Below are 17,835 nucleotides of genomic sequence, written 5' to 3' on the forward strand. Positions count from 1 at the left end.
CTTCTGCTATTGTAGACATCCACTCTGAACTAAAGGAGCAGAAAACAGGGTCTTAAATTTTGCTGCTTTCGGCCATTTGGGCAGAAGTTTTCCAAATGCTGTTACTCAGGCTGAATGATTTTAGGAAATGTCAGCTACCATTTCAGGGGGATTTGGGATGAGTTGTTGTCTTTCTGCAGTGATTCGCCTAAAAAGGTTTGAAGAGTTTGTTCTGCTTGAACTTGGCAGGAGAAGCCTGGCCGGTGTTAGGGAAGTGTCTCTGCTCTATGTAGGACCCTAACTCAATTTCTGTGTATTACGAGAATCGTTAACTTGGCTGACAGGCAGGAAGGATTTGGCCTCATTCCTCTTGGGCCCCAGTATTGATGGAAAAGGAGCGAGCAGCAGGGGGGCTTCCTCCATGCTCTGAGCTGCTGCAGCATGCGCCTTTTGTAGAGAACAGCAGTACAGCGCAGGACCCACGTGGGACAAGGTTGGGGAGGGGAGGAGGGAACATAGTGCAAATACCAAAGATGCCAAGAAAGCAGGTATCAGAGCAAAGAGGGGAGTGGGGCCCAAAAGCAGGCATAGGGATAGGAAGAGAAACCTGAAGCAGCATTTCTTGAGCTATAGTTGGCTTTGCTTCTGGTTATGCTTCCAGGCTTGCGACTTCTAATACTGTGGTCGAGTTTTCCTGCAGTTGAATTGATAATTCACCATGGACTTTGAGGTTTGAATTTGGTTTTGCCGTTCTCTTGATGTTGCTGTTTGAAGTGAACAGGAGAATTTTTTTTCCCCAGGAAAGGTGTTGTTTATTTTAATTCTGTTTAAAATAGACTTTTTTCCACCCTTCTATCAATTAATATTGTAAAAGAAGCAAAATGAATATCATATGGAAATTAATCAAATTGATGATAATAATCATAGTGTTTATATTGGTGATGTGAGTATATGTAATGTGTGAAAGTGCTACTGAGTTAGTCAGCAGTGTTGTACCCTGTCGTCTGTGCATATAACTAATAAAATGATTTGGTTTTGTACTTAAAAAGTCAAGGCTGTGTGCCAGACTTTGTTACAGTGTGTTCTGGACTACCCAAATTAATGCATTTGGAGAGCATGGTGGTGTTAAGAGGAACTTGGATGATTTGATTTGCCTTTGAGCTGTACCCATTTCAGTTTCTCTGGGGAGCTGAAGCTTGTATATTCTACTCTGTGACAATCTTGGAAGAATGTAGTTTGATATAAATCCCAGTGAAACTCTTGTTTTTACAGCTCTGCCATGGCTTTTGTCTTATGATGACTTACTTCAGTTTTGGAGTATTGAGTAACTTTTATATTAAAAATGCCCATAACTTACTCTTTTAAGACATCTGTTTGATGCAGACACCTAAGTTCAAGAACAGTGTAAGAAAAATAAAGTAACTATTGAAATTCATCAGTTGCAGGGAAAGGTTGGAACTAGGTTAGAGACCTGATTTCAGACAGCCAAATCAGTTATGGGATGAGCTCAGTATATAACTCAGTTTAAATAAGTTATTTGTTCAGGGTTTTTTTCTTCAGTTATTTTAATTTTGATTTTCTTCAACCATTTGTTTACTTGGTGGAGTTAACAGTTACTGTGCTAATTGAATCAGTATGTTTCATATCAAGCTAGTTGAAGAGTTGTATTTTTCCTTATCGTTGCCCCATTCATCTACTATGGTAAACATTTGTGAATCCTGCCTCTTTCAGAATTTTAACTGAATGTTTGGCTGCTCATATCTTGTTCTCTGCAGATCTGTGCACTGCCTGCTGTGCTGGGTATCTGTTTTGTGATCTGCAGTTTCAGTTCTGAGGATTTAAGCAGGCACTGAAAACTGCACATTCAGCATGCCAAGAGTTGAATTTGTGTTAGGTGGGAGAGCAGAGGGATAGAATGGTGAGAAGATTTGTATAAAAATATGCAGATTATACAAGCCCAAATGATTGATTTCTCGTCTTCTGATTTAATCACGTGGAAGAAAGTCATTAAACCGTATCCACCTGGAATAGTGCAGCAAATGCTATTTCACAGTTCGCAAAGCAGGAGAATTCTTTAAGGCTGTAGAAATCTGGAGTAGTTAACCAGGCTTTAAATAGAGCTTCAGGATTTTGGCTTGGGCAGTTTCCTATACAGGAGTCTTAGGTTTTGAAGCAACCAAGTGACTTGCTGACATGTTTTGTGTTGATTATCATTTTTCATTCAGTTTTAGCAGGTTTGCAAGTACTTTGCTTGCATATGCTTCCTTTGGCTAGTGAGGAGTTGCTTAGGTTGAGGTTTTGTTTGGGATTTTTGTTTGTTTTTTGTTTTGTTTAGTTGAGGGAGCTGTAAGGGTTTTGTTTTGGTTTTCTTTGTTGTTTTTTCTTTTTACCCATTTTCCATGTAATCTGTTTATTTGTGCCTGGTTAGGTCAACAGAAATACCCAATAACATTAATTTTTGACTTGGCCCTGAAGAGGAAGTGCTAGCTGTGGTAGCAGATGCTTTTGTTGATGGAAATGCTGAATGTGACAAAGCAGATCTGGGGTGGACAGTGCTGTGCTCTGCCTGTCTCCCGTCTGTGTTGTGTCCTTTAAACACCATATCCAGTTTGTGCGAGTTAGAACAGCCTTGAGGCTGCTGGGGATGAAACAGAAAACTACAGAACAATAAGCAGCTGGCTTCTCTGGTTGTTTTCACTCTTTAGGTCTGCCTTGGAGGCATTCCTAGGATTTTATGTTTCCCGTTATAACAAGTGCAGGCTGTTATCATAAAAGGTGATGTCCTTGGTGTTGGATCTAGTGAAAATGTGACTGTAGGATGTTCATCTTCACTGAAGGGCAAATGAGCAGTTTTGTTAGTTTGTGGAGTGAGCAAGCAGAGTTGAGCCATCCTTTGGATGTGCTGGTGCTTCACATAACTCACTTGAAAGGGAGAGGCTCTGCAGCAGGCCTGCTCACCTCTGTATCTGCACTGTCCTTACGGCTTTCAGCTGGGCTGGAGGGTGGCTGAGGTAGAGACAGAGGCAGAGCAGCAGGCCTGGCCCCCATGGCAAGTAAGAAGGGAGCTGCTGTTGGTGAGTGGTCTTGCCTGAGTTGAACTTGGTGGAGGAGGCTCCTCTGGAGAGTAATTGGTCCTTTTCACACACTGGGCCTTCCGTGCCCTGGGTGACAACAGTGTGTCACCATGTGGCTATCAGGTCTCTCTTCCCTCTGCCAGTGGAAGGGTTGGAAGAAGAGTGTAAGGGCTCTTTCATAGCCAGTCTGACTGTGAGCTCTGCAGCAACCAGAGGAACCCCATGAGGCAGAAGCCGAAACTGGGTGACACTAGGATTTACTCTCTTCAACACCTTCCTTCCTTTGGCAAGGAACAAATTACTCTCCCAGTGAGCTTGCCTGAAGAGATTCTGAACCAGCTGTGTGGCAATGAACAACAGTTGGGTGTAGGTTCCTCAGGTTATGGGGGCTGTCATGTTCCTTCCAGGCTAACAGTTGCCCACAAGAAAGACCAAACACAGAAATCACTTAGATGACTGCATGTCTTCCTCATGTCAGAGGGCATGTTATGGTTTCTTGGCAATCTTTCCATGTAGTGAAAGGTGACAAAGTACGGAGGAATTTGATGTTTGACTCTTTTTGGCATGTTAAATGATTCTCAAATGCTCTAGTTTAATACTAACATGGTATGCAAAATATAAGTTGTGACTGAGTACAAGCTACATTACTGATCTGAAAACAATATTCTTGAGAGATTTTGTCTAAAGGGAGGGTAGCACTATTTTTAGTTCTGTGACAGTGGGACAAAGATACCGACTAAATGTAATTAGAATCCTTAGGAATCATAATGTTTTCTGTGAACAGCAGAATTTGTCCAAGCTTGACATCCAGTACCTATCTCCTCTGGGTACTTCACCCACCTCCTTACTTTCAGAGAACATTTAATAACATCTCTTCTAATACTTCAAATGTGTTTGGAATTAGAAGATGCTAATAAATATTGACTTGCATGTAACATCACATAAGACTAATTTATTTTAGAAATTGTGGAAGCTAAAAAGAAATGTGGGGTTTTTTTCCTCTAGACATTTTGTGTTGCCAGCCTTCTTTTTTGCGCATTTAGGACTTTAAAAAAATCAAAAGAATAAAATATACAACCTTGTGAAATTGTTGCTTTGTCTGAAGAACTGGAGCTTCGAAAATGTGTTGTCAGCTTCATAATAAATTCTTAGAGTGAGCAGTTACAATGCCTTTGTAAGCTTTTATTTGAACACTTCTGAAAGGAAAACAGCATGTACTTTCAGCAGGTATTCTGTTCTTTTTTAGTACTGTGGAATGTCTGACTCGTGAGAGTGTAAAACTAAAATTGTATTTACACTGAAGTGAACAGATCTTGAACCTGCTTCATAGCAGCTAAACCAGCCTGGGATTTGAGCAGTTGTATAATAAAATTGGGGGGTTAGTTTATATAACAAGTTTAAAGTACTTGAGTAGAGCTCCACTGTTTCATAGGAAACTAAGAATAGTGGCTGGAAATTTTTTTACAAATTTTTGTGGCTTAGAATTGGGTGACATCTCTGGAGTTGTCATATCCTACTCCTGCTCTTGCAGACAAGCAAATGGTACCTTAAAAAAATCTAGCAAGCTACAAGTTAAACTTGTAAGGAAAAGAGATCTCTGAAGGCAGTTTCTGAATCTCATTCTAGTAATGACTCTATGAACATTATTCAGCCTCTAAGCCAAAATTAATCATGACTAATTTGTACCCATTTGTACTTATCATAATATTGTCAGTTAAAATAGCTCTTCTTTTCTGCTCTCATTTTAAAGAGAGAGATAGAGACTGTTTCTTCTCTGCTTTGTTTTGGCAGGCTATAAGCATTTTGGCTTGGCTTGCTCGTTTTCTTTGAGCATTAGGCTCTCCCTTCCTCTGGGTGTGGGCTTGGGCTTTCTTTGCCCTGTTGCAGTTGGAATTAATCTTCCCTGAATGGGCCAGAATTATGCATAGTGTTTCAGGTAATGTCTTATTGCTGCTTATACTCACCTGTTGTAGCAGTAATTCCACTGGCACCTTACTTGTTACAGGATGAGTAAAATTTGTCATTCACCTTCCAGTCTGAAAGTTGCCTCTCTGCATCAACTGCTATCTGCTTTGTATTTTGAGTCCCTGCTTACCCATTTTTCCATTGTAAGGCCATGGCATGACTGTTAATATATGATGTCTGTTGCTGGATCCCTTGGTGAAACTGATGTGAGCCTTCTTGAAGCATGAGGTGATGATTAGAGTTTGAATTTATGCCATCAAACTAGCCAGATAATGCAATAGTGACTTTTGCTTAAATGAATGTTTGGTTGATACTGTCAATCGCTTTGTGTGTAGCCAGTTTTCTGACTATCCTAAGGCTTGGGAGAAACGTGCTGCATGGCACTTAAAGGAAGGTGGTCAGAGGAAGAAGCTGCTTTTTCTAAAATAGCAAATGTCCTGACATAGGGGAAGCTCCTTCTAGGCCAGATTACCTGGCAAATTGCTCTAACAGTTGTGCTCCATTATAGGATTTTAGAACCATTTGGGTTTGGAAAGATGTGTATCAAGTCCACCCATTAACCCAGCACTAAGCCATGTCCCTCAGTAACAGCACATCTGTGTCTTTTAAATACCTCCAGAGATGGCAGCACAACCATTTCCTTGGGCATCCTGTTCCAGTGCTTAACAAGCATTTTGGTGAAATAAGTTTTCCTGATAACTAACTGATCTTAATGTCCCCTGTGCAACTTGAATTACAGAAGTATGCATGGTAGTATTGCAGGGCTACATCTTGCAGGTTAACATTCCCCATGGACCACAAAGATTAGCAAGCATCAAGGGCGGGGGTGAAATGGCATTTGCAGTAGAGCTAGAAATCCTCACTTACATGAGGAGTGTGGTGTCTGGGCTCATGAGAAGTGTTGTGGTGGAGAGCTTTACGGGAAATGTGGGAATATCACCGGAGGAAGCAGGTCGTGTTCATAAAAAATTGTGCTGACTTCAGCTCATATTTTATGTGAAAGATAATTGTTGTTAGTGCAAGAAAAGATTGGCCTTAGTCATGCTGCAGTTTTCCTGCTTCCTTTAGTGCTGCTGTTGATTATTTAATAACATCCTGTTTTACTTCACTTTGTCCTTGTTCATGAAGCAATTTAACAATTTTATGAATCATTGGGATGCTTTGATTTACTGTCCCTCAGCTATCCCATGGCTGTAGAATGAGCATTTCTTCATTTCAAGAGGGAAATAGAGGGACCTTAGTGTGAGCCCAGGACCTGCACACAGGGATGCTGTTTCCCTTGCTGGATCTCAAACAATATGAAAGCAAGGGCAAGACCAGCCAGGGGCAAAATGGGCTTCTAACCCTCATGTCAAAACAGATATATTGGCATTTTAATCATTTGCTGATTTCTGTTTCTTTGAAGGTCTGTTGGATCTCCTTTCTTTATGAAGTGGTACCCAGACTAACTGATGTTAGGAAATAGATTTGGTTGAGGAAATAGATTTGAATCATCATGTTATATGCAAATGAAAAGGAAGGTAGTTTACTAAGAGCCAAACACATCATTTTTGTCTGCTTTCTCTTTGTGTTCTACAGAACTGAACTAGAATAGACAGAAGCAGTTAGATAACAGTCATTAGGCCAAAAAACAGCCTTTATCATTAGTAGACATCATACTGATACTCAAAGCACGTTTCTTGCAGTCTACTTTGTCTGAACTGTCTTTCTTTGAACTCTGTCAGCTGCTGGACACAAGTCAAGTCATCTGGTAGGAAAGGCATGTGGTTTATGGCTAGAGAGGCCTGGTTCGTGGAGACTGAGGTTGCTGAAAATGCTCTTTACAGCCCATGTGATGTGTTATCATCTGCATGAGCTCTTTCAGATACTTCAGACAGAGTTTGCATTTGTCACTGTGTTTCAGCCTTTCCAAGACAGTGATTCAGGAATCATCTGTCACCACTGAGCAATCATTTCCTTATTCTGATGGTTTTACTGATGTATGTTAGCCGTCTTATTCACTGGGTTGCTTGTGGCTGTCTGGCTTTGACTGAACCCATCAGGTCTTTTAGGCAGACTGAAAAAATGTGGATTTAACAGCTATTCAGCACAAAAGGCAAAGGCAGAAACTAGCAAGAATGATAAACTGAGTACACAGATGTGCAAACAGTAACAGCTGCTGTCAGTGGCAGTAACAAAGGCCAGAACTCCTAACACAATGGTGATGGGCTGCAAAAGGAACTTCTCAGGTGTGTTCTTGGCGAGTGTCAGCTGGGATGTTGTAACTGATGAGAAGGAAAGCAGGTTGCTATGGATTTTTGAGGAGGATAGTGGGCTTTTGGGGTATTTGAGTGGACTGCTGGGGTGTTTAGAGGAAAAATAAAAGGCAGGAAGGAGAGTGATCAAGGTGGATGGGGGAGGAAAAAAGCAAGGAATGCTGTGAATCTCAAAGTCTGCAGTATTGACTGCCTCTGGAACAAACAAAGGAGAATTCTGTCTATGTTGCCTTGCTATACAGACAGGGAATCCTTCTGCTGCATTACTTAAAGTTTCTCATATTTGTGTCCAGCTTTGGTAGTAGTTCTCTGTGTGTTCTCCAAGCTGAATCACGTTTGATGTGAAGAGGTTGGATTTTTTTAGTAGGTGACAGCTGCTACCTGGGGAATAAGGAGTAGGACAGACTTAAAATGGGATCAGAAAGGACAAAAAGGAACATTACATTATTTTTTAGAGCTCTGACTAGTATCTGTGTCTCTCATTAAGGAATAGTTTGTTTTATTTGGTACAGATGTGTCCATCAGACCACAGGAAATATAATATTTTGGTATGGACACATAGTTGCTGAACTGTCATGTAATCTTCTCGTAGAGGTAATTAAAATCTTTAGCATAAGTTTAGTGTGTGAATTTTTGCTGATTAAAGAAACATTGTGCCAGTCCTTATAGAAAAATAGTTTATCATTAAACCTGCAACATCATTCACCATTGAGAGGCTGGTCTTTGATGCTGTGCTGTGCCTGTCTGGCATGCAGTTAATCTCCACCTCAGCTTGTATGATTGAGTGTGTTGAATTTGTGACTAAAGCAATGTTGATAAGCCACCAGTGCTTTGGCTATTGCTGACAGTGTTCCGGCTTTCTCCGTTTCCCACCCCTGCCCCTCTTCCCTTTGGAGACGTAGCCTTTGTTTGGAGACTGGCTGGGCATCAGTCTTCTTGTGGGAAGTTATATGTGATTGCCTTTGCACTGCTTCTCTTGTTTTGTTGTGGGTGTGATGTTTAATTCCTCTTTCCTTCACTTACTAAACTGTCTTACCTCACTCACAAATTTTCTGGCTTTTTTGTTCTTCCATTCATGGCTTCCTGAGAGGGATGAGCAAGTGGCTCTGTGGAGTTTAGCTGCTAGCTGTGGTTAAATTACCACAGGCTGTCCCCACCTGTAATTGATAAAAAAGTGCAAATAAGCATTTTTTGGTTTTTCCCATACTGATCTTATGCTTTGCAGGAATTACAGGCATTTAAAGAATTCCATACTTCTTGTGGATCCTGCCTTAAAGTGCCTCGATGTGCTGCTTTTACAAATCTTAGTTTTACTAGGCTCAAACTCTATCGCCTTCTGCATTGATTTCTATTGTTTTGTCTCCTCTACACTGTGTCCCTGTTTGGGCTCATACTTAAGGTAAAAGCTCTGTGGGATATAGGTTTTTTACTCAAGAAATGCCTCACTGACTGGTCAGTGACTCATAATGCGAGTCTGTCTCAAATGAAATAGGAGAGAAGGAAACGAACACAGATATACGCTTCCATTTTCCTGTCTCAGTAGCAGTAAAATTTTAGCACATGTGACAAAGGTATTAATAGAAAGGAATGATTTTTTTTGTTTCCTCTGTTGTGTAGTGGAAAAATTATATTTTTTTGAAAATAGATTGTTTCAGAAGTAAGTTCTGTATTCAAAGAGTCCTTTAATTTTCCCTTGGCTTTTTTAAAAAAAAGAAAAAGCCCTAACCATTCATTTAATAAAAATCATTTTAATAAAAGTCATCATTTTTGGCACACTGAACTGGCAAGCATTTGACTAGTTTTGGGTAGTCCCAAGTTTGCTTAGACAAAGCTTTTGTTTCTTCCTTAGCAATGGAGTGAGTACAGTATGATTGTAACATGACCAGTAAAGCTCAAATAGACTGATGCTGTCTGTTTTCAGTTGTTGTGCTGTATCTCATCTGTTCCCCTTTTGGTGGGGTCAAAACTATAGTTTCTGGAGCAGCTGAGCTGGTTTAGCGGCTCACTGCTGCTGAAAGAAGTTCTTGGTGTGTCCCTTTGCCAGGGCTGTCTCCGCTGTTAGAAGCCTGATTTGTTTCAGCTCAAGAGCTCTGTACCAGGTTACCTTTCACCAGCCTTTATGCATCCAGAATAGTTTTCTCTTGAAGTGGGTGTTTTTCTGTGGGTGGCTTCTGTGAATGTACTAACTGCTGTAATCTATGTTGTGGCAAAAATCTGGACCCTCTTCTGTATAGAGTTGTGACCTTGTAGATCAGCAGAGCCCACCTTACAAACCCACACCTTGGTTTAGCTGACTGCATTGACAGCTCTACATGAGCCATCCAATTCAGTCTCAAATGACTGCAGTAATTGGGAGTGAGGAGGAAATGGAGTACCCCAAATGGGACTGTTGAAGATTACAGCCTATGTGAAAGGGCAGATGCCACAGCTGGCTGTTTGCAGAGTCATCTTGGTCCTGGATAATAGTGAGGTTTTACATAGACTTCAGCTTTTAGAGCATGAGTAGGAAGTGAATGCCCTGAGGGGGTTATGACCCGCTTTCAGGTTTGGTTTGAAACTAATGACTGGTTCTTTCATGAAAAAATGTGGGTTTCTATGGCTTGCAGATTTCAACTTTTGTTGCTTGTGTTGTAAGTATCCCAGCTCTGGATGTATGGATATAACTGTTGTGGACTTTTTCTTTTGCAGTTGCTGCGGGAGCTCAAGCATCCAAATGTCATTTCTCTGCAAAAGGTGTTCCTTTCTCATGCTGATAGGAAAGTGTGGCTTCTCTTTGACTACGCTGAGCATGACCTCTGGGTAAGGTGAATTGTTTGTAGGTACCAGGCTTAGAGTTTTAGTTGCAGCAAAGGGACGAGGTCAGGGGAGACACATCATTTTTAAAACACAGTATAGCTATTTCCTACATGTTTGTTGGAAGCATTTTCAGTACTAAAGGAAAAGCAATGGACAGCTAACCTGTGATCTCTTGAAAAAGATAAAAATCTGCAGAAATGAGCTCTCAGTAGCTAGAAGTCTACTTAAATGTAGATATAAACCCCCATTACAGCTACAGTAGGGTGCAGGAAGATGTAATTGATTATGCAAGTGAATTGCCTTTGAAAAATGACAAACTTATTTTCTGAATAGGACAGTTCAGAGTTTTAGTTGCATTATCATCCATGCATGCATGAAATGAGAGTAGTGACACTGTATATTTAATTCATATATTTCAGTGGGAAGAATTTTTACTCAACTCGTCTGCAGAAATTCTGTGTATTTGGGAGGAAAGCTATTTATTCCTCATTGCAAGATACAGCTTTAAAATATAAACCTCTTGCAGGCAAAGTAAATTTGTTTTAAGATATATACTGTATTCCTGTGTTAACTCGAATATTTGTAAGCTTAATATCCATTTGGAATGCTTGGAAAAAATAAAGTAACATGGTAAAAACTGAAAAATATAATGTAGCCTTGACCTCCCTGAAAAAAGGTGTGTGTGCCTCAAATTAATGCTGACACAGATTTGGAGCATTGCCCTCAATGCTACAAATACTAATCTTAAAAGATGCTAAGATTTGCATCCAAGAGTGCAACAGAAACAATTTAGAACACGGTGGAAATTTTTATGAATGTGTACCTGTGAGAATTGCACAGTATGTCATGAGTTGTTTTTTCATCAGCATGTCACTTAGCACAAACCAAAGTAAAACTAATTTCTTTGGAAAATGGTGTTCCTTGTAGTTGGGAATTATTCTGTAGCATTTGCCTAAAAACCTAGTGTGTCAGTTTTCTTTCTGTTAAGCTAAATGAAAGATATTTTCTTACAGTTAAATGTCTTGGAAGTTCTGATACTTGGTATTGAGGTTTTGTTACCAAAATAAAATTGGAGATTAAAAAGTTACCAACAGCTGAAATGTTGAGACATTCTAAAGGCTGATAAACAGAAACAACATCTTGAGGGAGTGAAGTTGTTTTGTTTTGTTTTCATTTTAGTATGAGGGAAAACTAAGAGCACTCCTCACTGCTCCCGCATATTAATGATATGCTAAGCTACAGAGGTTTAAGAACGTCTGAGGGGTTTTTTGTTTCAAAATGTGCTACAAGGCTTCATATTTGTTAGGATGATTGACAATGACTTGTCCTTGTTTGTATTTATACATTTCTGCATTGCTTTGTGCTTAACCTAAATCACCACAGAAGCATTTCTGTTAATGAAACACTGGTTTGTACATAAGTAACTTAGGAATGACCCTCAATTTTGACCTTTATGCTTACATGCATCTACCTGTATGAACTCCAGAATTCCCCAGCTGTACCAGCTCCTGGATGTTCACTGTGTTGGGATGTGAGGGACTTAGTTGCTGTAACTGGGCTTCCCCTGTCCCCCAGAGAGCCAGCTATGGATCAAGTGCTCCAGCTCTGTGTTTAGCACAGCAGGTCTCAAGTAAGACTGGGAAAGGGCCAGATAATACAGAGTGTATTAGAGCAGGAACAAAAAAAAGTCTAGGACAACCATCTGTTTTTCTGTCTGTCTCTGAAGATTCACTTCTCTCTGTCCACTGTGTGAAAATAACACTTGTTTTGGAGTTGGTGGAAGTGGGAGGTGAGAGGAGGTGAAGCATGTGGCTCAGGCTGAGGGATGCTTGTGCATGTGGTGCTTGGCTGATGGTGCAGGGACTGTCACCTTTTCATCAATGCTTCTTTGCTCTGTGCATCTCCATTTTTACCATTGTCAGGGCAGAAATGTGCCTGTTGCTCACAGGAAAGCCATGCTTGCTGCCTGAAGCAAGGGAGGACAGGCTGTATGGAGCTGGGCTGCAGCAGGAGAGGAAAGGCAGTTTGCCAAAGGGTGTTAGGTAGTTGGGTTACTTGGCCGGCACCTGGAATATGAGGGGTCATCAACGTAGGAAGAGCACATGATAGAAGTTTGGTGCCAGGTTTTGGTAGACAAGATCTGGGCTGTTTGAAGGAGGCAAACCTGGAAATGGTTACCATGACTGTGGCACACCTTGCTGTTGAACTTAGTGACACCTGGGACTTGAGTGCTAAGACAACACGTCCTTTTGGGCTCCTTCTTGGTGCCAGACATCATTGCTTGTGTATAAACTTAGAATTGCTAAAGGTTCTTTTTTTGTGTCTGACTTGGTGGCTTACTTTCAGATGGATAGATTTGTAGACTTGATCTGTCAACAGCTTCTGTTTTGAGAGTACTGTGCTGTAAGGGTATAGTAAATAAAGAAGGAATAAATCTGGGCTTCTGATTTAAATGTATAGAATTCCTAATACAGTTTGCAAAAATTTCTGCTTGGCATTAGGTCTCGAATGTTACAGTCATTATTACTGTAGGAGAAGACCTAAAAGTGAAATAATGTAGGAGGTAATACACTTGTAATTCTGTGATGTACAGGATATCAGCCTGTCTTAACAAAGACTCCCCAAATGAAAATGCCTCTAAAACTTTCAAGATCAGTGATCTACAAGGAAATTGGTGTTGATGGTCATATTGGTTTTGTATTCTTCATACTTTGCAGGGCTTAGCTGTCTGCTGGGGTAAAACTACCAATTTAATTTTTGAGAGATTGCTTTGGGACAGTGATCACTTTGCCTAGTACAGTATTAATTTTTTAGTTTGGAAAACGAATCATGAAAGGTTGAAAAAACCTGAAGAAGTCTGTGTAAGGAGTTGATGGCAATCTTGTTGTGTAAACATTGCACTTCTTTTATTTTCATTTCTTTTTTCCTCTTTACAGCATATAATCAAGTTTCACAGGGCTTCTAAAGCAAACAAGAAACCAGTTCAGTTACCTCGGGGAATGGTGAAGTCGCTGTTGTATCAGATCCTAGATGGTATTCACTACCTGCATGCTAACTGGGTGTTACACAGGGATTTGGTAAGTGGATCTGCAATGGGTTTTAGCACTGGGATGATGATTGAGGGCAAGGATTGTTGTTTTTTTTTTTAATGGAAAACCACTGGGAAGCAAAAACCTTTGTGCTAAGAGCATGTACTAATACGTATTTTTATACTGCAGTAAGACAGCCTTGATTAGTAGAGTGAAGTTTTGAAGCTGGCTGTGATCTGATATGCTTATGAGAGCAGGTGTATCAGATGGCTGGTTTTGTTTTTTGATTTTCTAAATAAACTATTTTAAATGGGTTCATTTAAATAACAGGCACATTGAGGTATGGAAAATGCCTCTAGTAGTATCACTGCAGGCAAGATAAATAACTAAATACAGCTTTGGTATAGGTGGGGGAGAATGATTGGCTGTAAGAATGGCTGAAAAAAGGTTTTTTCTGAAATTATCAGTTTAATGTCGGAAAGTAACTTTTGAAAGCCCTGATTTTCTCCTAATGTTTATAATCTACCAGCAGTATAGCCATGACAACTTAAGATGATTTCTGCAAGTAAACTAATGTGTATCCAAACTACAATATAAGGAAAACATTTTTAACCTGGGTTAGTGTCTTTAACCAGCAAATTCTTTTCAACTGGTGAATCTCACCAATTCTCATATATTTGCCTTCAAAATATGCCCACATCTAAGTGGTCTTTTTTGTCTGTTGTCTTGAAATTGGCTAGTTTCCCTGATCCACTTGTCTGTAGTTCCTATTCTTGGATAGCATTCTTTTTTTCAATTTACTTCTGAGTGTACCGCCTATGTACAATATTCTCATGCACGAGTGAAATTTCAGTGATTAGAGGTATCATTCCTATGACCTTTCATTCCTATGAGTCAGTATTACCAGTGATATTCCATGTTTGGTGAAATAAGTCTGGCTTCTTTACTACTCCTCCAGAGTCACCTTTTATCTTTGAAATAGCTTTAATAGTGTTCCTGGAAATGTGGTCAAGGACTACTTATTTGTCATCTATTTTCATGCCTGATAAGTGCTTTTACAGAATGCCAGTGTCTCCATGTAAACTGAAGGAAAAAGGTATACCTCTGATAAATAGCATTTTCAGAACTGAAATGCAAGGAAACTTTGCTTTATTGCAGTGACTTTATGGATGGTTTTAATTTGTTCCTGGTTTTAGAAATAGAACCAAAGCCTCAGCACTGAGGGGAAAAAAATCAAAAAGATTCTGGTGGCTTTGTCATGACTCAGGAAATACTGGAGCTAAACATAATATAAAAATACATAGTGCATGTTACTACTTAGACAACTCTGTTATATTTTTAAGAGGCATACAGGAAGCAAATGATTTGTCATCAAGCATCTAAATTTTTCTGATGTTTTACTTTCTACGGTTTTGGAAAATTTATGAACTTAAAATTATACTTAAAAGAAAATCGTGCATGTTGTTAACTGGATGGCTCAGGAGATTGGTAATTTATTACAGAGCCTTTCACATCTAGGTCTGTAGCTCAAATACAGTTTAAGTTGGCAACTGCAAAAAAAACTACTGCCATCTTATTTTCTCTGAAATGAGTTGGTGGTCTCAGTTCAGCATGAAGTTTTCTTCCAGCAGATAATCCACCCATCACAATTGGCTATCTTTTGATAATCTGAGGAAGAGACCAAAAGCTTGAGGCAGAGAATGAGAGGTCTTTCCACCGGAACCTTGTCAAGCTGTGTTGGTGAGAATCCTGTAAGAGCAGTACAGGGGCTGCCTGTGCCACCTTGTCCATGCAAACCTTCAGACTTGTTATTTTGAAACTCTCCAGTTTGAGCTGAATTCAGAAGGCACATGTTTCATGCAGAACAAATGACAGAATTGTACCTGCCAATGCTTGCTTTCTTTTATCAGGGTCTGGAAATAACCTGAGAAACAGAAGGGATTCTACTTAGTGTTTTGTCTTGGGAAGGGAGGGGCCTATGTGTTAAGCTTGAGAATTGGGACTCCACTAACACATGTATTCTGATTCAAAGCAGAATAACTGACATTAATGCTTAGATGTGATTTTCTATTCCAGGATACCTGTAACGTTTTTCGTCAGGAATATCAGTGTTAAATCACCAATTTTAACTCCAGATTGGATGGCTGGACAGATTTACTATGTTTTTCCTACTGTGCCTTTAAAATGATAGGTATTGCTGTAGTTTCTAGATGTTTTATGTTTTCCTGGATTTAGATACACCCACAAAGCTGCTTAAGTAACATGCTTGCTTTCATGTCATACACTATTATAAGAGTGATGGTGCTTGGGGGTGGTATGAAGCTAAAGAGTATAGTACTTGGCAGAAAAATCTGTTATTCTCTCATAGGATAAGGATTTTTTTTAATGGGTATGAATTATCTGTATAATTATCTTCCCTCTAAGTGCAGTTTTATGGGTTTGGGTTGGTTTCCTGTTGGGGTTTTTTTGGTGTTTTTTTTTTTTAAGATGTCTTAGTGAAGTTAGCTTTCACGTAGGTAGTTTTTTGGAGGTTTTTTAGGATTTTGACTTCTCTAACCAGAAACAAAATGTGGCATAAAGCAACTCCTTTCCTGTTAGCATCTACAAGCCAGGCAGTAAAATTTGGTGGCTATTAAAATCACATTAACTTAGACTGAAATTTGTCTTCACAATGTTGGAATCAAGGAATCTCAACTCATGTAAGGTTTGTATCAAGTGACTGTATTCTGTATGAAACAGTAAAATCTGTTGGAAGACAATAATTGTCTATTGTGGGTTTTGTAGTCATGATGAGTCTTTTACAAAGGAAATGTGTGCAAATCTTCTCAGTAACTTAAATACTTGACTCTGTTTGTTTTTCTTTCACTGGGTACATGAAAGCCGATTCACCATTTCCATCAGAGCAGGGGAGATGTTGATTGTATTTACCTTTGAATACTGCCTTGAATACTACTGTGCTTGAGTAGTTGGCTTTTCCATAAGTCTTTGAAACATACCAGTTAAAGTTTTCAACAAATAAATGCCAGCCCTTTTAAAATTTCTTATTTGACTTGCGTATTCTTCAGCTTTTTAAAATTTCATGGCTGAGAGCAATTGAAAGCAGATTGTTTATTCATACTCTGACTATAGCAGGAAGGAAATAAGAACACTTCATATAATTACTGTAAAGTGCATCAATTATAGTTTTAATAATATTTTGAATTTAGTTATCAAGCATGCTTGAAACATACTGCATTTTGCTGACTTCTTTTCTGAGTATTTTTTTCCACTTTATAATATGCAGCTATTGGACTTCCTCCTTTACTCAAGGTTCTTATTCCACACTAAAAATAAGCATAAGCAGAAGATTTGCCATAGATCTGTTTTCATCAATATGCAACCACAACAGCAAGGGAAAAGACAGGATGCACTTTGCAGCATGCTTTTTCAAGTAATGGGCTTAAAATAGAGGTGCCTGTGCATGGTACAGTAACTTTTAAGCCATGCCTGTTAGCGTTTGGAAGTGCATTTCTGTTTAATTTTTTTGGTAGTAGTCCTGTCTACACAGTCAGGATCCAGTCTCAGGTAAGAGGTGAGCACCCCTCCACAGCTTCTGTGTGGTGACAGTAAGAAAGATTAGTCTGCAATTTACATTAATAATGGAGTTGGCATCAAAGCTATTTAAAATACTTCCATGGTGCAGCAGTGCTTAAAAGCATACCACTGCCACCCCCAAAAAAACCCAAACAAAAAAACCTAGAGGAAATCTCATATGTCTTGTAGTACTGCAGCTGGGACACTAGTATAAAATTATTTTTGTTCCTAAATCTTCAGACTACATTCCCTGGCCCATTTCTTTGTGCATGGTGTGAGTGGGTGTTGAACATATGAATTGACACTTGGCAAGTGAGGTATGGAAGTGGGGAACAGAGTGCTGGGCTTCTGCTTCCCATTCTCCTCCTCCTGTCTCTTGCCAAAGGAATTAAGAGTCTCCTAGCCTTTGTCAATAACATCCATGTCCTGGTTAGTCTGGGATTGTGTCACTGTGTTTGTGAGCATTTGCAGACTGGCACTGGTGCCGGTGCAGTCTAGTGAAGGCGCTTCTAGTGTACAGCTCAGCTAAAGGGCTGCTCTGGGATGAGCACTGGCTTTTAATAAGCTTTGAGGCAGTCAGGCTTTAATACAGTTGGCACATGGCTTTCTGACTGGGCTCTTCCCAAGGATACCTGCTACCAGCTTTGGGATTAGTGAGAACATTAAAGATGTTCTTTTAACAATGAATGAGGAAAAGCCACGGCAAGAGTCTTTTTTTGTAGACAGGATCTTAGTAACTCCAGGCTCTGTAAAGTGAATCAATTAAATGTGTGCTTTAGGCAAAGTTAAATATATGGAACTTTTACCTTGGCAATTTACCATGTTCCTCATTAGAACTTCAGAATCCAAGGATGTCTCCCTGTCAATATTTAAGGATTACTTCAGAAATACAGGAATGCCCTTTTGTCCTTGTGTAAAGCTTCCAAAGCTGTGGTCATTTGAAGGAGTGAACCTAAATTCTTGAAAAGAAGAAAGTAGTAGTAGTGCACATTACTAGAAATAAGTTTGCAGCTTTAAAATCCAGGGTGATTTTGTACTCCAAGTAGATCAACAAGTGACAGGTGTTATTTCCCAAAAAGTATTATAATGGCTTGCTGATGATTTGCTTTCAGAGGAGGAAAAAAAAAAACCCAGCATTCCAAACCCAATCACTCTTCTGGTTGT

General features: G+C 39.6%; 1 protein-coding gene across 3 annotated transcripts in view; it reads left to right on the forward strand.

Annotated features, from left to right (window-relative positions):
* Window positions 1-17,835, forward strand: part of CDK8 (cyclin dependent kinase 8) — a 75,027-nt gene that overhangs the window by 24,381 nt on the left and 32,811 nt on the right. For 2 of the 3 annotated variants that reach the window (XM_082277320.1, XM_082277321.1), the window contains exons 3-4: window positions 9,962-10,072; window positions 13,006-13,146. In XM_082277320.1, the coding sequence (XP_082133446.1) occupies window positions 9,962-10,072; window positions 13,006-13,146 (252 nt within the window). Of the gene's footprint in view, window positions 1-9,961; window positions 10,073-13,005; window positions 13,147-17,835 lie in introns of those variants that run through there. The other variant, XM_082277322.1, reaches the window with a different exon arrangement.

The sequence above is a fragment of the Coloeus monedula genome (assembly GCF_965178545.1).
Source record: "Coloeus monedula genome assembly, chromosome: 3".
NCBI classification, from domain to species: domain Eukaryota; kingdom Metazoa; phylum Chordata; class Aves; order Passeriformes; family Corvidae; genus Coloeus; species Coloeus monedula.